Source organism: Opisthorchis viverrini, assembly GCF_000715545.1.
Source record: "Opisthorchis viverrini unplaced genomic scaffold opera_v5_188, whole genome shotgun sequence".
NCBI classification, from domain to species: Eukaryota; Metazoa; Platyhelminthes; class Trematoda; order Opisthorchiida; family Opisthorchiidae; genus Opisthorchis; species Opisthorchis viverrini.
Window position 1 is genome coordinate 553532 of NW_008751842.1, and position 26740 is coordinate 580271.

At 44.0% G+C, this 26740-nt stretch overlaps 1 protein-coding gene across 1 annotated transcript; it reads left to right on the forward strand.

Annotated features, from left to right (window-relative positions):
• Nucleotides 1-3704: 3704 nt before the first annotated feature.
• T265_07786 (hypothetical protein) lies at nt 3705-24864 on the forward strand (the record flags this gene model as incomplete). The annotated part of the gene is made up of 6 exons (XM_009173398.1): nt 3705-3987; nt 6193-6293; nt 9558-9929; nt 11796-12129; nt 14730-16121; nt 24330-24864. The coding sequence occupies 6 exons, from the start codon at nt 3705-3707 to the stop codon at nt 24395-24397; spliced, it is 2550 nt and encodes an 849-aa protein (XP_009171662.1).
• Between the last annotated feature and the right edge of the window lie 1876 nt (nt 24865-26740).

Here is a 26740-nt window from a genome sequence, read left to right on the forward strand (position 1 = left end):
ATTAGGCTCTTTAATAGCTGTATGACAATTAAACACCAGTTTCCACTATCATTGTCCGTCTCTCCGCGATGGTAATGAGAATAACTCGGACAAACGCTAGACCAGCAGAGTAGGTATATGAACTTAAACCAAGCTTCAGCGGTTTTTCTGACATTTCTGCTGTCCATGTTCTCTCAGCTGGCTTGATTGTGCAAAGGCATCCTCGAACAATAGCCATATGGTACTGGGGATGTCGGTCGCCCACAAATTTCCATGTTGCTTCACGGTTACCTCTCATATACAGAGCTCCATGTATGCTACGAGGACTAAGTGTTGCTACGGTGGAGAGATTCTTTGGCGTTTTTAGTGCTTTCTTTATTTCTTGTCTAGATGGCTAAAAATCCACTCTGAATTTGTAGAGCTAAAAACATAAGTAGTTCTATTGGGACTAATGAATTAGGGAAGCCAGTAGTCGCCTATACGCTATATGGGCATGTATTACTTTCTGATTGCCCAGGAGGCAGAGGGAGGTTTGTTTAAGGTACCCCACCTTAAGCCTTTTACTCAAAAGTCCGACCCACGAAGCAGTGGGAGATGGTAAAGTTTTCTTTGTGGTTCTTTCCATAGCCTGAATTGACAGTCTGACCGGCAAGTAAACAGGATTTACGTTTTTTTCGAGGGATCTAGTCTGACCAACTTGGTTGTGGACGTTTGCTTAGCCTGGGGGCGCATGATTCTTAATGCGGTTACGCACAGGGTCAACTGTTATGCGATTGGATTGTGCGGCGCTTAAGGGTGGTCTCTCACCCGTCCTTCGGGGGAAGGTAGCTTTGCTACTTTCATAAATACGAACATATTGACCACCTGGAGGGGGGCAACTTATTGCCTTCATACTCCTGTTGCAGAGGACAGTACAAATTCACACGCAGACCGATTGTCGTATGATCTGCCGCTTTTCGTTGGACCACTGAGTCTGAAATGGTCTGCGGTTTCGAGCAGTGGAACAGAAACTGGGTGACTTCCCTCTGGGTTTTCTATGCCGATGGCGTTTCATAGGCAGTAGAGTCGGGTATTCGTGGGACCGAGTCATACCCTGGATGAAAGTTGCCCTAGAGGAAAATTGTCTAATTGCCCAGTATAGTCCAACCGTTGCATCGTGATAAGACCTCCTTTGCATCATATGAGAGCGGAATTATATGCTACTTTGAGACTTCCCGGGCATTTATAGTCTCCAGACAAAGGTGTACTAAATTTAAAACACCGACAACCGTAGTTCCTAGCTGCTGTTTTCCATTACAGTCTAAGCTAGTTAGAAACGTCGTAGTTGCAGGCGAACAATGCATTGCGGAGGTTTTCGACCACGTCATCATCATCATCATCAAAGACGGCAACATCAGTGTTGGCACTGATGCTTCACTGCCGTACAACCATAAGGTTCGTCGACCACGTGTGAATGTTAGAAGTTCGGTACCTGGAGGAAGTGTCCAACGGTGAGATACGGAATCTATTACCCGCTGCACCTATCGTAGCTCTTTCACTTATGACATCTAGAGTGGTTTGGGCATTTATTGCACAAGGACAACGCTGAAACTTCCCAAGAAACCTTGACTCAAATAATGTCAGATATAGTGTCTCCTTAGAGGACAATCGGATAAGTGGCTTACTATGTTCGGGAACAATATTGAGCAACTTGATCTTCACGCAGTCAACAGATCGGTCAGTGGAGCCAGCATTAGGTGATTTCTGGCTTTTTTTCGCTGTATGTGGGAAACTTTCGTTCGAGATATTATTGTGCCGATTTATTATGGCCCAGAAGAGAGTCGCTTAAACGTAAAGACAAGCGAGCAGTCTATAATCGACATTATAACATATTTCTCAATAGATTAGATAGCTGGTGAGGGGCAGCGACGCTGTCTTGACGGCGGCTGATGAATACAAATTACGGTTAGCGGCATCTGCACTTTTTAAGTTTCCCAGACACCTAGTTTACTCGCCAATACAAAAGCATTTTGGGAAGCTTCGCAATGTACTAGGTCTAAAGATAACTATATTTTCAGCTTCAGAGTTGATGACCAAGTATTGCGTGGAATATTACGTCCCAGGTTTAGCGGAGGAACTCCGCATTTGAATACGGTAAGATTAAGGCGAAAAATGAGCGGGAGACAATGCTGGACACAGTCATATAGTGAACCCAAGCGGGAGCTTATGGTCATTGTTGCTGCAATAGACAACTTGCCGTAGAATTTTATACGCTCACATTAGTCGATGTATTTTCAGAAGAGGCAGTAATTGACGTTGGACAGTAGCGACACTCGCGGAAATGGCGTGTGGTGATTGTATGAGTCGAATTCAGCCATTGTTAATCACTGCTGCTGCTACTCAAATATATGTATTAAAGTGAAAATGTACAATCAAGATATATTGATGCATGGCGAGACTGAGCTTGACCTGCAATTAGTGATACTGTGCAACGTAATACCAAGGAACGCTTTACATGTCACCTACGAGGCTGATTCTACGTTAGTTTCGGACGAGGTTCTCGTACGTAATAAGATCATGATGCCCTTAAGTTTTCGGTAAGTAATTTGCCATAGTAGGGCTGGTCACCGTTCTCTCAAAAAGGGTATGGTCTAAATAATCCAGACTCCATACTTTTTTCGCCTAAGGGCAAAATTGTACAACGTTTCTCTGTTGCAGGCAAACATTTGTATCCACGTCTATTCACTAGTACCACTGTACCTAACACACAGGACATCGTAATCACTTCAAGCGACATGCTCAACTTCTTAGGTATCTAACATATTACAGTTGAGTAAACTGCTTGTTGAGGCGCATGTAGAATTTCATCGAACGAGTTATAATGATCCACCTACCGCTCGCACTTCCCATTATATTGTACTGAATTCACACACCTAAATGGGTTTGGCACCGAAACTCAAGAAGCAGTCAGCCGATATCCCTCTCGACTTCAGCTTATTGTTTTGTCCGATGTTTCACTGAAGGCATTTCTGAGTGATCTCATAACGCAGATCACTTTGCTACACAAAGTCCTAATTAGGTATGACTGCCTCTTGTTGCCCACTTGTTGTGCCGGTCACACAAAACGGTACTTTCTCCTTAGCTTCTGCTTTTTTGCTGCCCGTCTGTGCTAATATTGTCATCATTGCTTTCGTTTCCACACTAATGACAATCGGGATCTTAGTGACATTCAAAATTCACTCAAGACTATTAGACACCTTATACTGATGGTCCTGTGCTAATATTGTCATCATTGCTTTCGCTTCCACACTAATGACAATTGGGATCTTAGTGACATTCAAAATTCACCCAAGACTATTAGACACCTTATACTGATGGTCAGCTTGGCTTTCCGCCCCTCCATTTTTTCTTCAAGAGACCTTCGCCTTCTCTAGGCCCCAAAGAAATTCCAAAAGCCTTCAGCCATCTCGGAGTGGCACTGTTGGTCGACAGGAACTCTAAAAGTTTTGGACTGATTAGTTCTGGAGAAAGTCCAATTCATCCATGCTACACCCTTGATGTGCAGCCAGTTAACAAACACGTTCCGAATGCCTAACCAGACTGACTGTCAAAGCTTCAGATCAAACTGACAGCTTAAATGCTTATTTTTCGAGGACTCAAATTGAAGCTGTTCTGAGATTTTATCGCTTTTCTATTTTCAGGCTATCTAACATTGTATATCTGCTAAGCATCCTGATTGGAGAATTATGCGACTGACAGTTCCAAATGGATTTCGGCGTCTTCACCCTACTCCATTCGTTTTCAGAGTGGTGGACTCACCAAACGCTGGGCATCATTACCGACTGGGTTATCGATATAGAATTGAACGATTCTGGATGCTTTTTACTGATAACTCCAAAGAACTTGTGCCTCCAAACTGGCCAGAGGAGAAGGACCTTCGGAAAATGGCTAATCCTATCACCCTGTACATTGTCCCGGAATGGCAGGGCCCAATGAAAGATTATGCTCACCCTCATCCTATTGGCGAAAGTAAGTAAAATGTATTTGTTTTTGGACTCTACTCACCACTGTTGTCCACCACATTCCGTCTTTAAGAGGGAACTTGTTACTTTGACTATTCATTGACGTCTATGAATGTTTGTCCTGAACTGAACATCGAAAGTTTGAAAGTTCTGTCATTCATTATATGTGCGGTGGTTCTTAACTTGGAGGTACGTAACGGCTGACTCGCATTTAGGGGTAACGCATCTGACCACCCATATCACTGTTTCATACGATGGTGCAAAACTATCTGAACTCGTGATGCCTCTGTATCAGCACATTCTCGCGTTTTCGGGATTCACTTACTTAATCCAGTTTGCCTGAATAAACACGTACTTTTTTAAGTTTATGACAATTCTGTTTCCTGTTGCTTGGTGTTGCCGACTCCATCCTAGTGTTCGTTCGGCCGTCTGCTCTATCAGAAAATCGATGTTTTGAAAAGTGCTTATCGTCATTCACTCTCCTTCTCTCGTTTGCTTTATCTCCTTTGCTTTGTCCGCAAAAACGGGGTTAGAGGACAACATTAAGGTTGACAGATATCTGTTTGTTTTTCCTGGGGAGTTTCTGAAACTGTTCTCATTAGCTCTTGGATGTCGTGTGAGTCGACGTTTTGGCCTTTACTCTTTGGGTCATGGCACGTAGTTTAATGCCGTGCTTCACACCCTGGTTCGTTGTACAGCGTTCAAAAATGTCACCTCCACTTCTGGTAAGTTTTCTCAACCCGTCAGGAGCCTTATCTGTTTATCAGGTTTCCTCAATAGATGCGTCATTTAAAGTACACCTCGAGGTATCCGAGGAAACCGCCCTTCAACAGAGACCATTTTCAGTCGGTGAAGCTTCTGTCGAACTTTATGACTCTGGAGTGATCGTCCTCCAATTCGGATCATGGGTTGGTTTTCTGATAAGAGCTCAAGATAGCTCAGTGGTTAAAGTGCCAGCTTGTGGCCCAGAAGGTCTGTGGCTCAATCCCAACCTCAGCATCTCAACTGCTCTTGTCTAGACCTGGACAACCTTTCAGTATCCTAGCCCACGTGTCTCCTTCAGTTGGTATGGTAGCTAGGCACCGAAAGAGTGCTACTGCTAAACGATTATCATTTTTTCTGGACGAGTTTATATCAAAATACACCCCCTAGAGAAGGCTGAAAACTTCTCTTGATTTATCTGACATGCAACTGAATGTCCTGCTGTTCCTTAGTATTGTTGGTCACGCATGTTTTCCCGAGTCAGATTATTGGTCTGATCAGCTGGTCTTACTTGCAGCCGCGCCTGCGCTATGACAGTGATCTGTCTACAAAACCAGTTCGCTCGCTGTACTGGGTGTCCTTGCGATCTCTATTTTTATCGCGCCGAGCCCCATTGTGATTAAAGACTGTGATTACATCGAATGAATAAATGCCGTCCGAAATTTTGATGGGAAATGTCAAAGGCGGATTCGTTTCTCCGGGACTGTAAATAAGTTCATTGCGACGGGCAGCACCAGTCACACGAATGTATGACGTCATTGACACCACAACTTACGTAGATCATGGCTCTGTCATCGTCATTGATGGCGACACCAGTATGAGGATGCTGGTGCTTGGCTGTTGTATACCTGTATCAGTTTATCTGGATAATGTCTCACAACGAAGAGAAGAGCGAAAGGAAAAGTGGGTCCTCCACAACCCCCAGAGGTTCTTACACCTTCAGTCATTCATCCCTACAGTCTGGATAGAAACTATTAGCACGAACTTCATTGACGTAAGTTTGGAGTCATATTTTGCAACGACTCCAGCTAGACCCTTGGAAGCGGACGGCACCGACGCTACTCAGGCCTCTCATGATCTCTTTCGTTCCCTTCTGCTGTGTCATGCCTCATCCAGATCTCCGTTCGCCCATCTGAATTTGACTGAGAAAGTGGAAGGCGAGCTAACAAAGCTTCTAGGAATGTAGGCTCCATGGTGTAGATTGGTGGAGACTATAGCGCTGTTTTGCAGTGCATGGTTGATTACGCAAAAATGGGCCACTATTCCGAATGAAGTCTGGTCGCATTTTCATCTTTATCGTGCCTTACATTTTTTCACTACCATTCTTGAATGATTTCTTTGTAAGTAACAATGGTAAATAACTTTACTGATTGCGCTACCGATTCATATACTACTGTGCGATTAACTGATTACAATCCCCATTTCTCTCATTCAATCTCACTGCATCCAGGTTCCTTCCACAAAGCTTTGATATATGTTATTGGATTCGCAGTCAGTTTAGTCAGCCTCAGCGCCTTCAAGTTCTTCGGTTGGTTCTGCAAAGTTGGAATCGTGAGTTATCCCGTTTACTGTGTTATTAGTAGAAATCAGAATCAGCATGTTAGTGAAAGATGCGCATGATCCTATGGCCACCGTCCGGATGATGCTGTCTCTCACTAAGATAAGAGTTCCTTGCGGTTTTTCTAGGCTTAAGTCGCTTGATCACGTTCCTAGGGGTTGGAAATGTCAATGTTCTTCCCCTTTCTCTCTGCCTTCGAGCTGTGTTGATCCTAAGAGAACGAAGTTAATGAATGAAGTCCCTTGTACAGTCTGACTATTCTGGCCAATGTTAAACCACTAGACGGGTTATTTGGGCTCTAACGCTCTCGTTAGCATGCCCAACACATAGCTGTATAATGCAGGTCTTGTCCCGAAATTGACTTACGATAATTGCTGACAGTGTATGCGGTCTATCAACCTACTCTACAGGTACACCAAATGGTTTGGAGGATTGAACCAAAACCGGCAACTGGTTTGCGACTTGTTCTGCCGCGATTGCGGTCACCAAGCAGACATGGCCGCTTGAAGTTCGCTACCCTTGAAAATAACTTGAGAATTCATTTAGTCTTCCTGGAAGAGCAAGAATATCTGAGGATTTAACCAAAACCGGTTTGTGACTTGTTCTGCCGTGATTGCGGTCATCCAGCAGACATGGTCGCTTGAAGTTGGCTACCCTTGAAAATAACTTGAGAATTCACTTAGTCTTCCTGGAAGAGCAAGAATATCTGCTGAACTTCTCATAATAATCTTTGGCTGAGTGTGCTGTACAATGGCCACCTCATGTTTGAGTTGGAACCCTACCCAAGACATCGAACTATTTTTGCGTACTACACTACTCATTATGCTGATGCGAATTCTTCGGTGATAGTTTTCAACACATATGGGTGTAACATTGTTGTACACATAAACGCCCTCTCCATTCACCCTTATCATGTGGATGAGGAGTATTCCAGCACTGAATGAGTTGTGGAAGTAGGATGCCATATATGATGATTGGTACAAACGCGACGGAATCGTACACAGCTACTGTCCACATACATTGTGCCTGCATTTCATGGCCAGAGCAGATTAGTCCTTGTCCGAGCCTGACGGGGTCATCAAATTTCGTTTCTGCCTCGGTACACGAACTTATGGAAGAAATGTGTTGTTCGGTTCTGCGCAATCCAATCCCAGTGCAAATAGCCGAACGTTTGAAAGCCTTGTTTGACACATTTTGAGAAAACTGGAAATGCTCTACCGAATGGTGCCCATCGTTTGATACTTCACAGGTGATGTCGTTAGTGCAGTGTGTACAGGACTGGCCTCAGTCAGTCAGTATTAGGATAAGCTTTGCCACTGTTTTCGTGGTAACAGCTATTGTCAGTTTTATCAAGCCTGAAAAATGACTGAATGGGCGTGGATTGCAGTCGATTTTGTTGGTTCCTGTTGTGTCTGTAATATGTATACCCAGTCGCGGTAAGACATACAGTGGATGTAAAGCAACGGTTTTGAATCGGCACAGCAAGTCAATTCGAAACTTACTCTTTAGGTCTGAAAATATAATTTTACAGCAGCTGTACATTCGTTGGCAGACCGTCTGAGCAACTTGGACATTGTCCAGTCACCACGAGTCGCGAACGAAGTTTTACGTGCCTCAAATGGTAAAAAGGCGATTACAGACGTCACGTGGGTATCACCGTCATATAACCGACCAGCCATCGATCCGTGACTGACATCAGTCGTGCTTCGCATGGATACCGTCGCTACACCTTTGCTACGTGGTTTTCAGTACTTATACTAACCATAGTTACCGTTAGACAGCATATTTCGAGGGGACCGTGGGCAAAAGTACACTGTTAACTTCTCTCGACTTCTCCGTGACCGAGAGCCCAGGAGAGTTAACATAAAACCGAATACGGAGAGGGAAGGGCTCAGTGAGCACAAGTTGCATGTGTGGACAATACATACGTACGACTCGGTAAAATGGTGCCTTCGTATTTTCAATTTATCCGTGTTTTTTGCACCCAAACATACCATTTCAGAATAGAAACTGGTTGATACGCGATATCCCACCTACGTGTTTTCCTGGACCAGTGATTAATCTCCAAGTAAATGTGATTCTTTGTTTCGTTGAGGATATGCGTAGGCCTTGAGCTCCTACTTAAGCCATTATCGGGCATTTTCTAAACGAACATCGCTTCTGGGCTCGGTGCTTACTCTTAGTCCATCATGGACAGCAATACACCATTGGAAGAAGGTTCTAGCGAAGGGTAAAAAGGAAGCGGAAATGTCGGATTTTATCTTAAAAGTCCTATGTCTCCGGGGAAAGCGTCCAAGAGCGAAGTGAACACGTCCTTCAAAATCATTGAGAGAAGTCATGTTGGAGGGGACGCTATCAGTGGAATTGGTCCAACGACCGTTGTGAACCTCACTGTACACAAGCTCAGCACACACCAACGAACGTTAGCTAAGCTAAAAAATGACAGCAAGTCCGCCACTGGGGTCGGTTACCTACCAAGTCCTATAGGGCTTCTAGCTACAGGCGAAGCTACTCACGTGGACTCCACTTAGGAAGGCGCTCAACTCAACGGTAGCTGCCTTCATTCCGCGTTGCCATACCCCCCGCAAGCTTCTTGCCAACGAGGGTTCGGAGTGGACAACACGGTTTTCTTTGGTAGACGATGATCTGGCGTGTGCGATGCATGCTTGATTGCATCCAGCTCTTTCGGTAGCACTCGGTTATGGACCGTGTCGTCACGTACATGTTGGAATTAGCGTGGAGCTAGTCTGGTGGTGTACACAGCTTCGTCTCTGTAGCTAATGGTATTCGAAAGAGTCACTCTGTTCGTCATATGCATGCCGTAGTCGGTGTAGTCAGTGCAGTCGTAGGGGACTCCGTCCTGTTATTTTAGTGTACTTATCCGTTTTGCATTCATTCTTAGCTGCTAGTATGTCAACTTGCTAAGAAAGGTCATGACAGTCCACCGTTTAACTTGCTGACAGCCTTCATTAATTAAGGTTTTGTAGTGCAGCATTTTCTTAATTTGTCCCGCAGTCACACAAAAGTCAGGTTTTTTCACAGCATGTGTCCAAGATTAGCGAACAGAGGAGCCCACGCAGTGAAGAAAAAACCGAGTTAGTCTTTAGTACGGGGATTAAATACCGGCTCGTAGAAACTACCCACACCATTTAACATTGCCTAAGTGGGTGCTCCAGCGCTTCACTGGACCGTCAGCTGCAATGAACAAAAGGTGCAAATGCAGCTATAGTCCCCGTCTTTTTTCATTTCTGTCATAGGATCCTACGCCAGTCAGTTCTAATCGTGGTAAATGCTCCGAGTTCACGGGATGTACTGGGGATCTATACTGGCTACAATTCGAAGAAGACAATTTCTCTCACAGTGACAGTAAAAATAGCTCAGCTTCAGCGTTCAGCGCAGATAAAAAGCAAGCTTTCAGCTCCTCTACTTTCTCTACCCATCCAACATCACATGCAAGACCTCAGCCTACCATCGACCCAGTTCGCAATAGCACTGCGCGGAGATATTGGAGAGCCCGAACAGTTTCGGAATCCGCAACGCACCACCTGGATGCATTTTTATCTCATTCCCCATTCTTCTGGACTAACGCTGCCCTGAATTGTTCTCATTTTACCGACGGGTCTGCTCAGGTAGGTTGCTAAATAATTTTGACTTACCTCTTTCGAAACTTGCCCTCAATTGACTTAATCAGGTCCCACTTACTGGTCTCAATCGAAATTTCATTACATTCCACGTGATTCTTTCTTTCGGGTTTTTCATCGTGTTCTATGACCAAAGCTGTCAAATGCCCCTTTTTTAACCATGAATAAGTGTGTGATTTATTGCTCATCTCTCTGGTCGATGTGAATACCAATGTCCCACACAAAATCTGCCAATAATCTTAGTATCATAGCCGTAAATCACTGTAGGACAATCTACCTTGTGATACCGTAGATATCATTCTGTAACTTGGATCACATGTGATAGTTCCAAACGGCGTATGTCGTTGTGAACGCTATTTGTGGTCTTCCTTTGTTTGATGACGGGGTTTCCTCTTTCTCTTTCAACTCAGTTCACTTCAGTTGGATCCGCAAATGAGTCAGGTGCTGAGTTGTGTATTTAAAAATAGCCCAAGAATTATTATACCCCATGCTCCACTGATCAGCTCAAACAAAACGTGGCTTTTTTTGGCGAGTTCAATTAGTCCACTCAGAGACTGCGTGGGTCCTCTACCTCAGTTCACTTACCGATGACATTCTTCTTTTCTTCAATCATGCTTTACTTACTAGTGTCTTCACTTCCGTGAGATGTGCGAACCTTATGCACTCCCTGTTTCTGTGACAGTATTAACTCCACAAAGAATATCTCTCCAAAAGGAAACCCTACCGTCGGTTTTTGACAGTACTGCCTTTTTCTGTTACACCCTCATCTTTGAAGACAAACTCGAATCTTTTCTCCAGGACCAAGGAAAATTCGCCTTTTAGTTTTTGAAATGGAAATCCAATAGAAGCACTCGATTCTCTAGACCAAAACTCCTTGGTTTTCTGTTACGTTAACTGATTGAACACCTCTCACTCATGATCTAGCCACAGCATTGGGCCCTTCTTGACTGGACTTGCCTTGAGTGACCATCCAGTCGGAAACACTAAATGACTTCACTCGGTGAATCAGTTGGCAACAAGCAACAAAGATTTTGAAGCCTGAACGTCGGATCAAGCAACATACAGCTTCGCTAGGTGACACAATCACCATTTGCCATCAGTCTAAGCACCACGGAGTAACAACCATTTCACGATCGCTCGAATGAGGAAAACCTCTGAACCGAATTCCGCCATTGTATCATGCTTTTTCTGGGATTCTTCGAAAGAGGGAACTGCAAACACTAGAACCCATCTTTCCTTATAATCTTGCGATTTCGTGTGATACAAAAGTGGCAGCCTGACCAGTAGAATCAGCTTGTTCTCCACTTCTGCGCACTCACCCTTCCAAGTGCCTCTAGTGATGACTTCCCCCTGAAATAATTACATTTCTCTACATATGTCAATCAATCTGTTTAGTTCAACACCATTCAGCGCTGTTTGTACCTCCCGTACATCTGACCTCTGTTTACAGTATCCGTTGGGACAGAGTGCACGACACCGCAGTGCCAAACGACGAGGAATCTGTCATAAACATGTAATTAGAGTGACACTTACGATTCCATACACTAGTACACTTCTGCATACGTTCTTGCCATACGTTTCACACTTAGTGCGCCCAATATGCCCCTTTTTGGTGGTTGGGAAATTAGATTGCTTTGGTTTCCAGGTCATCTACATCAACTATTCGTTTCGGTGCAACAAAAAATTGTTTCATTTGAAAGATCACTTCCATTCATTTTGGATTTAGATAATCATGTATGGTTCATTTTCTATGTCATCTCACCTGACCCTGGTGGTCTTTTCACTTCCCATCAAGGGCGTATCAGTCAAACTGATGTTCAAATGACCGCTTGATGTCCACTGCACCCTCTTTAGGTTTGCGTTTTGTGTTGGTTGAACTCTCCTGAAGGATGGGTGTTTGGACCGGCGTTAAATAACCTGGATCGGACCGTTAACGAATGTGTTGACGAGCTCACCAGATCTGCTGCGTGCACCTTATGGGAAAAACATAAGAGTGGTCAATTTCTCCTTTTTACCCGATCACAACAAGTGAACCACCAGCGATATGGCTTTGCAATCATCCCTGTCGGTTCTCATCACACGCACAAACATGTTTTGCTCCGAAGCCAATGTACTTTCAGATTTGGCTCATCGCTCAAGCGGCATTCCACCAGTCTGGATAATCCATACTTCTCTGCAATCGGATCCGGTAAGTTATTTTCGACTTGCCCGTTGTTAGCACACATGCCTTATCGTCGTTCGGCTTCCATTACTCCGAACCTTTGGAGCTGATTGTGGTGACCCCTTATTTATCGTTACCAGCAATTGGCGAGCATAAGCCTCTCGAGATTTGCTTGGAGGTGAAGCCCTGTTGATTACTTGGTTAGTCTGAACGCGGGCCCGTCGCACCGGACTACGTCGATGGACACCTGCGCGCAGAGGGTAATGCCACGTACGGTTTGCACTGAGCCGCATGTTCATCCACCCGAACGCATTGTACCCGGTGTAAACCCCAAGGAAAAAGATATCAGAAAATCAGGAAGGCGGCAGTTCTAAAACATGCCGACTGTTGGCACATACCTGCTAATTTAGGAGATATAAATTAACATTTAGGCCACACACTGAATGTGAAGAGTCGCCTAGTCGCCAACGCCACTCAGGAGGCACATTCTAGGCAACTATACACAAATGACCAGTTAGTGCTTGCCAGTATTTTATCTGTATAAGTACCATTGCACACCGGAATATGTAGTTTTAAGGCGGGTCATTAGTATACATATATATATATATATATATATATATATATATATAGAGAGAGAGAGAGAAAAAAAAACAAATAAGTTAATCGACATAGGATATGACATAATATAACATAATGCGATGAAATGAAATATAGTCTTGTACACAGAAAGTAAAAATGAGAGAGCAATGAGGACGAACAAACTTGTCTGCAATCCATTGTTAGGGTTGCGAAAAGACTGGATCTCACCGTGGTGTGATGGTTAGCGCACATCAGCTACCCACTGAGCTATACTGGGGGTTGTCCTCGCGATACTCACAGTCTCATACCAGATTGGTCAATGGTTAGAGGTATAACGAACACAGTTTCCTGGTCCTCCAGGTTGGGGGTTGGAAACGTGGCGACTTGTTCCGTAGAAATAGTAATGCATTTGCATTTCCCGCCAAACACCGCTGCCTTGCGGTTAAGCTTTTGTGCCAAAGGCTTTAGTTGAGGACCCTAATCGTCCTCCTGTCCAAATGTGGGCGCCCTGATAGTATTCCAGCCCGCGTACAAACCTAGTACCTGCGTCTAACAATAAATTCATGCCACATCGGCCGTCGCGTGGTGCCATTAGCCTGGTCGCCCTACTCGCTGCATACAGCAGGGCGGATAAGCTAAAACAGGCTACTGCCTCCCTTATACGGCAGCGAAGCATCGGTGCTGAACACTGATGTCATGTTGTCGATGATGACGATCTTAAGGGAGAACACATTTATATCTGCATGTGAACCTCATGAAAAATACATCCATCAGCACGAAGTTGTGGAAATTGATATACTGACCAGTCTTGTGACCTTGTAGTAGGTTTTGCACCGGAGTGTACCTTCTTAGCGTCGTTGGAACGGTGCGTTTAAAGACGAGACCACCACTGTTTCTCTGTACATTTTGAAGCGTGTTGTCATGTGTATGGAATCATAATCAGCCAAAACTGCACTTGTGTGGGCCTTACTGCTTACAATTACGAATGTGTCGTTCACACAGCAGTGGTGAAGGGAGGAACTCCCTTCGCTGCAAAGTTGTGTATTAGCAAACCCGAGCTAAGCGGTTATAAGCCATTGGACATCCTCAGGCGTCCTTTTGGACTTATCTGGACGTTTCTTGAAGATCAAACAATAAACAACGAACATTGCAAAGCGATTCCATAATTTCCGCCTTCCATCAGATACGGGAGTGTAGTCTGGATACCAGACCAGACACTACTCACGTGCTTCGTCAACAGTACACACCGTTGCGGTTGTAGTACTCAAACTTTTTTCAGAAACTGTATGCAGTTGGTCAGACTCTAACGTCACCCTAAAGATACCTCCAAAAGTTGTCGTTGGAGCTAATCTGCGTCGAACTGGCTCCAGGATTTTAGGCGAATATACATAGCAAGTTGAACATGTCTCGTGTGAGGTGCATTGGGACGCTCCGTCCATGAATTTTAAACACGACATACGGATGAGGAATGCGCGTCCTCGTTGGTCTTGAGATTTACACTGCATGGTAGAAATTTCCTTAATATCAGGGTTTTTGGGACTTACAGTCAGATCTCGCACATTATCTTCAAATGTTCGCATGAAGACTTGGTCCTATCGGGCCCGTTCTCGGGACGAAAGATTAAACTGCCACGGGTGTCGTGAAACTCTTTCAGCGCTTTTCTTTGCCGCTTCTCTGCTACTGGAAAGGATTCTTCGGTTTCGGTATTGGTAACAACTACTAACTAAATAGGTTCGGTCGGACTTGTGTGAGTTGATCGTCTGATTACATAATTGTTCACACTAAGGCTCAACTTCCGATTTTTCTAAACGACTTGGTGAAGTGCAAAACTCAAATTCAAAGGACAATACGTCAACCTCGCACATACATTCAAGAGAAATTTGACCTTTATGGCCGCAGTCCGTACGAAGTGTCTTATCTAAAACAGGCTAAGACTGCGTTTTAAAAGACTAACTGCTCTTGCACCTTTAATTGATCGTTTTTCATGCCGTCGGTTTTTGTTGTTTAAACTTGAGCACATTCCTCATCTAGTGTCACTTACATTTCAGGACCTCTACCCAAGCATCCACGATCGTGTGGAGATGGTGCTCCTTCTGTGACCCCTCCGGATTTCACTGTCTCGCAGCGTTTGAAAGTTGCTGAACGAAGCACTGCACCTTCAAGTCTCCCAGAACTTACTCCATCAATCCTTGCTGTAGTTGGTCACCACACAAACATAGCTCAGTCCAATAGACTCCTTTCCTCTAATCCAGAATCTGATAACGAAACGGCCGCTTGCGCTGTCCCCAGTCCACGTCTTCCATCACCTCAAAAACAGGTTCAGTTGCCAGTCAATAGCTGGCTTGCCAAGGCTGCTGATCTCATCATTCCTCCTACCTCCCGTGATATGTCCAGTCAACGTATTCAGAGCGACCCCATTTTGCGGAAATTTCTCAGCTCTGGTTCACATGACTCGTCCTATGCTCGTCGTAGCCAGGAACATGGCTCCGTTTGTAGCTCCAGTACTGATGGTTTTGAGTACGATGAACTGGATTGCGGAAACCTTTCTCCTAAAGCGTTCCACAGAAGTGCCACTTCTTTGTCAGGTATTTCCATTGACAGCGAGCAGTTACGTCAAGCCGAGGAAGCACAGCTACTTCACTTGATAGAAACTCTGTCTTCTTTGTTACACTCGAAGAGGGAAGCCGATTGTTCTGTCTCTGGGAACGTGCCAGCCGATCAGCTTGCTTACCAACCTACAAATAATGCGACACAGTTTAGAGATTTGGCTCGAAAAGCAACCGATCTGTCGTCAGATTTGTCTGAGCTGGAGGAAGTTCTTGACAGATTGAATTTCAAACTGAAAGCCACCAGAATCGAGCTGGATCAGGCCGAAAATAATCTGGGTTATATCTGGCACCTACGTGATCATCTCAATGGTTCAGACACCGAATCTGTATGTGCACTTTCTCAGACCAGTTCTGAATCTCAGACTAGTCTGTATCCTGAGTCGGTCGGTGATTTTACATCACCACAGAGCATTACTCATTCACTCACCCATCCTCCGCCGCCGAAAATCGCATATGATATTCAGGAAATTCCCTCTGATCCTGATTTGCCTCAGGATGATAATTTTCCGCATTCAACCTCGGATCTAAATTGTCTGACAGTTTCAGAGAGTTTATTCACTTCTACTGATTCCTCCGAGCAATGCCATCCGACCGTTTCACTTTCAGACATCGACTCGGGATTCGACCGTTCTCGTTCAATGTGTTCTTCTCTGACATCTTCCTTGGTTGAGCCAAAATCAAGAGGATGCTGGATCAGTGGTACGCTAAGGTCAACCCGATTAGGACGAGTTCGTAGGTGCCTGACGACGCCTAGTGTTCCTACGGATTTAGTTGAACGCACGGAATTCGTCAATGAGGTAGTGACCGATGTGCAAGGGTTTCTATGCCCAGGTAAGCGTTCGCAATTTGTAGAGAAGTCGGCGCACTGTTGATTTTACTTACGTAACTTTAATTCATCCATCCTCAGCTTTAGTTCAGTTAAGGCACGTTCTTTCGCATTACTCCGATAGCTATATCGCTTTTTTCGCTGATTTCCGTTTATCACGTGAACCGACGTTCGCTACCTCGGTTGATTGTATCTGCTGGCCAATGAGGTGGAAGACCCAAGGTCAGTTGGGTCTGAATTTGCCTCTCTTTCGCTCAACATAAATGACTTATTTTCAAGTTGCAACAAGTTGCGGTACCTTCTTCCTCACAAATTTCCCCAACTCGTGAATGGGCCTGTCATACGCAAAGAGTTTATAGGATTCTTCAACATAAACATGTGTAGGATTTTTAGTGCATCACTCGAAGTACCAGATTGCGTGAATAAATTTTAACATGAAAAAAGTTGCGTTCCATCTTCCTCACAAATTTCCCCAACTCGTGAATGGGCCTGTCATACGCAAAGAGTTTATAGGATTCTTCAACATAAATACTTATTTTCAAGTTGCAACAAGTTGCGGTACCTTCTTCCTCACAAATTTCCCCAACTCGTGAATGGGCCTGTCATACGCAAAGAGTTTATAGGATTCTTCAACATAAACATGTGTAGGATTTTTAGTGCATCACTCGAAGTACCAGATTGCGTGAATAAATTTTAACATGATTGTTCCACCACACTCGAGTAGTTCGTATGAAATACTGATGTCCTTGTTGATGGCGAATCGATACCTGCTTCAAATCGCTTGCCGATAGTCTCACTTTAAGAACTAAACCCTGAGATCTTAGTCTGAATCCTAACAAAGCTTGTTCTAGGCATTAATTAAAAATCCCAAATTTACGATGATCAGCTAAGCATCGGTTTTTTCTCTTCAGCTCATCTGCTCCAAGATCCGTCAAATTAGGTTTTTATATGAATTATACGAATCCACCGATGGACGCATGTACATAACCACCATTCATGTCCATTTCGAACTAGTTTTCATTTGCAGTAAGAATTTGAACGTACTCCAGCCCTAGGGGCATATGGGGGAGAACTACGTTATCACCCTCAAGATATATAGCCTTGTATGCCAGTTATCCGTTTACCTCTGCCTCTAGACTTCCCTGTCTAGGCTTGGGCGAACTGGCAGTATCCCAGCCCTCGTGCTTTTTTCGGGTGGCATGGCAGCTAAGCACCGAAAGGGTGTTACAGCTTAACTATTATTATATTTTAAGAAGTATAGTTCACAACTCCTCTGAGAGAACACTTGCGGAGATACAGAGGTGCGTCATGGGCGAGGATTTTTCTTCACGAAAAAAGTGCCACAATGCACTCTGGAGGCGCCACGTAGTACTTCCTCCATAAAAAGACCCTCACGGAGGGAGATCATTGCCCTTGGAGATTCACAGCAGTGTCCTCCGTCAGTTGCGAGGTACTGCATGATCTTTTTTGGCATAGGCGTTCAGCTTTTCGCTCAGTACCTCCTCCTGGGAACTTACTACATATGAGTTCTCCTGACAGATACTATCCGACAACTGAGACCACTTCGTTACTTTCAGGTGAACTAATTCTAACTAACCTGTCCTTCCAAAATGGACTAGAACGAACCGGTCCTCTGTACTCACTGCACAGAAAACCTTTCCCCGTAGTGTACTCCGGGAGGATTATCTCGTTGATGTGTCCAGTGTATATCTGACTCCTTGCATTATTGATTTTCCCACCAACTGGTTGGGGATCTCATAATTGCCACATTGATCGCGGTTGTGCTGTACAAATACTCGTCCTACGTAGGACGAACCTCTCAAGGCACTTTAATTTTCATTAAAAAAGGTATACAATACTTAAGGTGTTCACAATCAGCCTTTTATGCCAAGCTTTTTGTAATGTGCTGTTGTGAAACAGGGCTCAAGATGAAGCTTATAGAGTTACATGGAGAATGATGACTGTATAAGACTAATGAGATTTCTATGTTGGTATCGGGACATGTTAAAGTGGACTGATTTTATTGGAGGCTAGTAGCCGCGTCTTAACAAATCCGAGAAGTTCATTAAGCCTACGGACGTTCACCTGGTGTTTACCTGGTTTACCTGGTGTTCACCAGGTAAGTAGCAGTAGTAATGGAAAAAGAAAAAAACGTTGTAAATTGCATTGTCACAAGTCACTTAAAGCTGCTGTACTAGTCCGCTAGTACTGTGTAGTTAATCGATTACTATCCTGGAAATGCAATTTTCTACATACTCACATGACTGTCGTTTTGAACAATCGTCCTCCTGTCCTCACGTAGTCATTTTGGCGAGTCCACACTACGGGGGGAGCACTGGACTCGAGTTTCGCTCTTATTATAGCTCATCAGTAGTGCATATCCGATAGCCGTTCCGGGATTTGAACTCCGCACATCTGACTTGCGAGGTGAATTTTTACGTCTGAACAGGTAAGTATGTTCGCGCCTGACGCCTAGAACGATGACCCAGTAACATACCTTGGTTGTATCGATCGATTGGCCCGCCAGTCAGATAGCGCCACAGATGCTCGAAGCCTGCTGGATACACCTGAAACAATGTTCGGATCATAATGAAAATTGAAAACACTCGCCCCAGTAATCACCAGTCGTCAGATTCCTAACCGAGTAAACCAGAGAAGATTGATAGCGCCACTGCTGTCGGTGAATTTTTCCCAAGATCATTCGTAGCAACCTGAGCACGTAAACGGTGTGTCGTTGTAAGGCATAATCGGTTGCACCAGGACGTTCCAGATTTCTACCACATATCCTGCAATTTTTGTGCTTGTTGTAACTCACATGTGGTAGAAAATCCGCCGTTGCATCTTTGTACCTACCCCAGTGCGTTGTGCTTCACCTCCAACAAATGCCCCACAACGACGCGAAAAGTAGCCACACGCTTGCTGAAAAATCCCCATATCGACCCATGGTGTTTTTCTCCACAATGTTTGCCGTCCATTCGCAAGCCCATTATCACTGACGGTTATTTTAAACAAGATCAAGGATGAACCGTTTGTTGCACCCCCAATGAGACCGGGGCAGAGGTCACGGACAGCACCCTACGGTAGATCAAGCTCACTGAGCGCGAAGAACGATTTATATCTGGCATACTTGATACTGCTTGGACTTGTATAACTTGGTAGTATTTCATTCGCTGTGTTTTTCAGTTTGTATATCGGAAACAGCACCACAATTGAATGCTTTTCATTCCGTATGATCCACAGGATCCGTGGTTCATGTTGCCGTGCGCCATGTAGCAAGATTATCAAGTCTTTTGTAGTCAAGGTTGCTGCCACTCTTATAGAGTATTCTAGATTTGTGCATCCATGTAACGGTATTCTACAAAAGCATTGTGACTTTGTGAAAATTGCTACAGCTTTTCATTCATTGTTTTATTTCACACCCATCGACGGATGAGTTCTGAACCTGGTGGCGAATGCTTAACTCAATACTCGGGTTAGATTTCCTGCTGCCACTACACGGTATGATTGATACATCGTTGTAAGTGAGACGGTCGTCATGCACCAACCCTCTAGAGGCATTTTCCAATGCCTGTGCGCACATCAATATTTATGCAGATTGTTGCGATTACGTGCACTACGTCATTGGCACCAATCCCTGAAAACTCACTGGCTAACATCAAAATACATGCCCACAGGATGATGGTTTTGTTTGTCCCACCAACCGTATACGGGCACCCACATGGCACACTAGAGATACACGAAGGTCCTTCGTGGAGCGGAAACCTTGATCGCGCACAAGTACTGACGGTAGCCAAAGTCGCACAGAGTTAGTTTTTATAAGCACAGTCGAATTAAAGCAAGCGGAATCCTGATGACCAAAAGTGTTGCTCCGGGCACCAGAAGCACAATGGCGTTTATCCTGCTATTTGGAAAGTATGTTGTAGAACAAAGCAGCATGAAGGAATTTGGGAACTAACGCTAGTCCAATGTGTGGGTGCATTCACCGCGCTACCCAGTGGTACGTGTCTGTCATAAATGATCAGTTTGTTACAGTTGCATTTCCCACGGTTTTAAGCAGACAGCGGTCAACAGTCGGGTCAAAACCTAGTTCTCCACCCCATAACACGTAATTCATCGCTTAATTTGCACTACCTATCAAGACTTTCTGCTGTTTTTTGACGGGAATTCTAGTTCTCTGTATTCCTCATTTTCGCTTCACGCGAAGCATGGTCCAATCTATCCCCCTACATCACGGTTCCGAACTTCATCCGATGGCTTCATTCCCCCTTTCCTATATCAGGCATTTCCGGCTCCTTGCCACTTATTTTTTTCTCATGATATCAACTGATATTCGATGTACCGTAATTCAACCTGATTTCGTATAACTCGACGGCTGATGTATCGGATTTGATGTGGGCTTCAGTTGTCCCATCGAAATGACGTCTCAGACAGCGTGTTCTTCAACTTTGCTATTTGTTTTTTGCACGTGCAGTTAGCCTAGAAATGTTCGGGAGTGTTGAAGAGGAAACTTCTCTTCATAATTTGTTTTAAGCAGCAGATTAGAAGAGAACAAAAGTCGATTGAGCACTTATCTCTGACATATTTGATATGTTTCACACTGTCTTATGTTTTCGCATTCGTATGCTGTCTCCGAACATCTGCCTGAGAACCCTTTCGTCAGAGTCCATCATCAATGCCGTACTAGGAGTTGATTTGGGTTCTTTTGCTCTGCGGAGCGAGCGCGTCACCACTAAATCAGCGCACCTTGAACATATCCGAGTTGTTCTAGCTGAGCAGATGAACATGATCTTGTCTGTTGGCGACTAGAAAGATGATTCACCAGTTTTTCTGGCTGTGCCGGTTGGTAGCCTGTCCGTCAGTGCTTTGTAAGTCTGCGGAACAGTTTTCACTTTCTTGTGGGTGCTTGCAGAAATCATTAAATTTTCGTTCAGAATAATCTCAACAAACCGACTAATGCTTGTAGGTCTAGATCTCTTGAAATGCACCCTGGCCACAAGGTGCACGCAGATTCTGGCAGTGCCTTTCGGACGTAAATTTCAATGGCCGTTTGCACGCTCGCCACATGTAGCTTTTGTCAGTTAAGTGCAAACTTTTGTTTACCTTGAGCGTGAATGTCTGTCAAATCCTTTGTTAGGAAGTTTGGTTTCCAGCTTTTCTAGGCTAAACAAATCCTCTGCTGGCTTAGATTGACTCAGTGCAACCAGTGGTAGTATGTTTGTGATAAAATGTCAAATGGTTCTCCCTTTAGCATCACTCGTATGCCAAGTGTGTTTATCCGATGCTGTGTTGCAGAGGTAAACGCGATGTTGAGGGCTTGCCCGCCTTTATGCAGCCGCAACAACTGGCAGATCGACAGACATTTTTCCCTGTACATCACACGATGCAACCGAAGTTACAGTCACGTGTCAAAACACTGTTTTCTACTAGAAAAAGGTGCCCGCATGTAAAGAACTTGTCAAACAAGTTTCGCACGAGTTCTGCATCAGACTACAGACGTGTGGTCACATGTGCGTCTAATTGGATTGAACTTTGTGGAAATTCACGTAAAACATGAAATTTCGCAACAAGCATTGATGGAAAGTAGTCTGGTACTAGACAGAAAAGTTTAAAAGCGGCCACCTGTTCCCATCCACTCTTGATGCTTGAGTGTTTGTGATTATTAGGATAGGTGCCGTATCTTGAGGTTTGAATCAAAAATAGGCTTTCTGTCACTAGTCCCGAAGTGATAGCCTTTTAAATAGCTTCGTCGTACCGAGTTTTTATGTTACCGTCTTAACTGAGATGGAATCGCTACTAGAGTCGCTTGTTTTGGATGGTCTAAGAAGCACCAGTTGTGATCGAATTACTCCGTTTTGTTTTGACTGGCGAAGGAGAGATGACTCTAACACTTTGTCCCTAATTATAGGTAATTTATTGCATCAAAATACCCTAATTAGGCTTTCAGAGAGGAACGGATTTTACCCATCTTGAGAACAACTAAGCTGAAGCGAGCGCTTGCTTACCGAATCTAAACTACGTGGGTTCACATAAGTTTTAAAACTCACAAACACGTACCATAGGAAGAGTGAGATCCATGTTTTTCACTCATGTTTCTTTCATGCTCTTCACCGTTAATGGGGACATGGCAGCTGAAGAGTTTGGCATGTTCGTTTTTATGCACAAAATGTTAAATTTGAAGGTCCGTAGTGGAAGCTTTGAAGCAACCTTCCGAAGCGCTATACTGAATAACTCACTCCTGTTGACAATTCTTATCAAGTACACGCTGATAGCCACCGCTATTCAATATCAGTTCATTAGTGTTTACCACCTTGTTTTCTGCTGTCAGAGCGCCAGCTTATTTAATAGTATCATCTCTGTGGTTACCGTCAGCAAGAGCGTTTCTTGTGTCAAGGCACGTAAGGGTCTATTGCTATGTGAAGCCCGTAAACTTCCATCAATTATCTGACGGTTGATGACACACTCCTAATTTCAGGTTCTGTGTTATAGCGGTCTCGAGACGCTGAAATCGTACGTGTCCACCTAAGGAAGAATAATTGGTTAAAGTTACTCTTTTGTACGTATAAATCACATTTTGATGGTGAACTCCTCAGAACAGGCCAATTCGTAGAAAGGCTTTCTGTCGATTCGTGAAAGCGGTCTTTCAAGAGGGGACAGGTTTGCAATTGTGATGTTATAGGAAGGCAGACCCTTAAAATAACTCACTTTTGTAGTTGGTTCAACAAGAAGGTGGAGTAAAATTGTCTCAACTCTAAAGTCCGCTTGTACGGATCCATCCCTTCCATGGTGGACGCAATCATTTGAAGAATTCGCTGGAAACAAGCCATAAGTGATCTCTGAAAGGTGATCGTCACAGAGGGCGGCATCATTATAATTGTGTGCATACAATGGAAGCTAGTATACTGGAGTCCCCATCGCTGGGGGTGGACAGTTTTGTATTCATACCATTATCCAGTAATCTAATTGGTGTAGAAATACATATAAGCCCCGTGAGTAGATTGTTCATGTTCGGGGATTCTTCACACGTGCCCTAGCATTTGGAGCTGTATGGAATCTCAAAGATCAATAAGGTGGATGCTAGCGTCACCGCACAGTAACACTACGTTATCAGTATTGTGTGAAATGCCCAGTGTGTGAATTCATATCTTTTCTGGCTAACCATTGTTGGCCCATGCATGTGCTGTGCGGGTTACTATTTTAGGAGGAATAACTAAAATTCCTGAGAGTATGATCTTCCTTCGGAGGAAACGTACACTAAGTCAAATTTCTCAGGGGTGTTGTGATGCGTTCTCCAAGGGAGTGTTTTCTACTTAGTGGGGTCTCTTTGGAGCATCTTCGCTATTTTTAGCAATCCTTGTCACGCTGTTCACACGCAATACATAAAATGAGCGATGATTGTGTTGTACGCTGTGCGCTAAGGGGGTGAGTAGCTGAGAAGCTTGTGAACCACTGGTCCAAGCGAATTCCAGAAATTCTCCCATGGATGGAAAGAACATGTTACGCAATTTACTGCTTCTAATCGTAAGTTCACTTTTTCGTGAGTACGCACACTGCCAGACTCTCATATCCTGGTAGACTACCCATATGAACTTTCGCCCATCTAAACTCTCTGTTCAAGGGTTTTCAGTGACCTTATGAGTGGATTGTTACCTCTAGACAACAAACATGGGGTGGCCTGGTGCAGCACACTCAGTTGAAGTGGACCGTCATACGCAAGAGATTCATCTGGATTTGGTCGAGTCTCCTGTCAAAACCAAATTTGTATTAGTCTGTCTACATAAGTGTGGATGACGGCGGATACTGGTATACCTTCCTCAAGACATCTAACTCCCTTTGAAAGAGCCTTTTTGGGACCATATAGTTATTTCGGGTTCAAGTAGCTAAAAATCATGTTTGGAAACAAACTTGTGTTATGCTGTTACGTGCTTACATGGTGCCTTAATATGAGGGAACCCAAAACCCACATTTCGAATCTTGTTCTTTGTTGGGAAAGAACAGTTAGAGCTGTCCGTGTTCGCCCTTTTTAGATGGTCACTTTTAAGGCACCGGTTAAAGTGGCCTCAACTGGCAGTTGTTCTCTTTCAAGGAGGTTATTGCGACGGCTACCGTATATTAACTGATTATTGACTCACCAGAATACTGTTCTGGCGGGACGAGTCAATGCACCGTTTTATTAAGCAAACGTTCATTATTATTTGTTCCTATTTTCGTTGCAGAGCTCACTTTTGACAGAGATGGTATAATAGACTGGACGGAGCGGATTGATGTTTGCCCCCATCGATGACAAATGGTTCATTAGCTCCAGCTTCTTTACGTTGAAATTCTAGGGGATAAAACTCTGACTTTTTGATCCTTCTGTGCAATATGCTCTGATAGCTGCCGTCTTAAGTCTTTCACACTTATCTTTCATTCATGTGCGCTATTGTGTTTCATGTAGCCGTGATCATCAATTTATTTGTTTTTTTACTGCCCCGGTTGATCATTGTCATCCATCTACACACACCTCTTCTGGCACACAAGCAAATTGTCTTTCTCTGTTATCTGTTCCGGGGGTGCTTTAGTGAATATTTAGAAGTAATCAGAAACCTAGTCTCCTGAACCTCCCAATTTTATGCAACACCGATTTTCCGCTGCTTTCCCTTATATAATGAAACACACCGAACACATGTTGCCTAATCCTATCGTTCTTTCTCTTCATTGCCATTTTGTTGGGTTTTTGTTTCCCCGTGTTTAGCAATACACATATCTCCAACCTTACTGTTTATCTCTGCATAACTGATCATCACATGTCATTACTGTGAACACTAGTTTCCGGCGAGCGCGTGTTTCATCCATCCCCTAGGCACGTGATACCAGCCGCGCGGTCTTACTGAAATCCTACTGATTTGATAGCATCATGGTTTGGTGAGCTAAGTTGATTGCTACTGAAATACCCTTCGAGATTTTCCAGATTACAGGTGTCATTGGTTTTCTTGCTGTCAGATTCTAACTGTATCCTATGGTGTTTGGAGCTGTGTGCTTGTGATAGGCTTGCACCAGGTCCATAACCTCTTTCTGTTCATTTCTGGGATTGTAAGACATCGAAGCACTAATTCATACCTTATCTTTCTGTCTGTGAAGATGCTGACGATAAGTTACCAACCCACACTTGGCAACTGATCATTTTGTAAGTCAATTTTAAGATCCCATGATCTGTATGCATGTAGATTGATGTCCTGATGGATCTTGCATGAATGCAGTGTTTTTCGGCGTTACTCAACGAAGTGAGTAAACTGCAAGCATGATTTAGCTCACGGTCGTCCAGACGGATTAAAACTATAGTCCACCGCTGAAATGATCAGGTTTGGTAGCTCAATTGGGTCAGTGCATCCTGAAACTTCAGCGAAATGTCAATCTGATTTACGGGCTGCGTAGCATTGTAAAAGAGTACTTCGAGGGAAACGTTCTTATTTGAAGAACTGCCATCAGCTGGAAACTTTGCTCACTTATGCTGCTGTTAGGGATTCTGGGAGAATTTTGACAAATACTTGAAAGTGTTTTTTTTTCACGCTGTTGCTACGTGTGTAAGTAGTTTGGGCTGGGAGTGCTTAGCTTGAGGAGACGAAGTAGGATATTCGGCTGTTGTAAAATCTCTTTCGGTGCGCTGCAGATCACATTGCAATCGAACTATCGCTAAAACCTGTTGAACGACGTGCAAATAGAATCATGAGTGGAACTTCCTGAATTCTTCCGAAGTCTACCGTGCAATGATTTGCCAAAAAAACAGACATTTGTTCGTGATGTGGTCGATATGTTTGGGTCTAAGTAATTTTGTGACCATGACCTGCCAGAGGTCAAATTTTTGAAACCCTTCTCATCATTGAAGCTACTGACTAGATTTCGCTACTCATCCATAACGATCTCTTCCACTGATCTCATTGCACGACGATTTTGGGTTTATTGTGCGTAGCTTTATGGTTTTGAGGAGACTCATAATCTACGCAAATGAGCGTCATTGACTGGTATATACACAGCCTCAGGAATTAGGCTTATCATGATGTAATAAGCTCGCTATATTTCTCACCCTCGTGGTTTAAAACTGGAGGTCGCTTCAGCAAGCGGTTATGTGGCTTTGTGTGGACAGAAACCGGTGCTACAAAGGCGGTCGCATGCAGCGATTGTGCGTAACACCTGACTACACTGGTCTAGGGACCTGGAACAGTGCATGGGGCATGTAATGCACGTTCATTTGGTTAATCTTGAGTTCCCAATATTTAACTTTGAGTTACGCGTAGGTTTAACTATCCCGAATATCATGCGAGAATATGCTTCAAAATTTAGTTTCCCGTTAGTGAAAAAAGGATGCACCTCTCGCAACAATGAACGCCGGAGGTCATAGTAACAGAAATAACTCAACTACTAAAAGCGCTGCATTTGGGAAATAGTCATCGAAGTCTGTTCGTTGTCTTCGCAAAAAATGCAGGTTACGAGGCCTACAGCGAGTAAAGTCAAAACATTTGGATTGGATTTACTTGTCAAGCCGCCTTGGACACCACTGTATTGTGATTCATGTAAACGAATAAATCATTATTTGTTCCGTTTATCCATATCTGTCAAGTCCGAAAGAAGGAATTCGTTCGCTATAGCG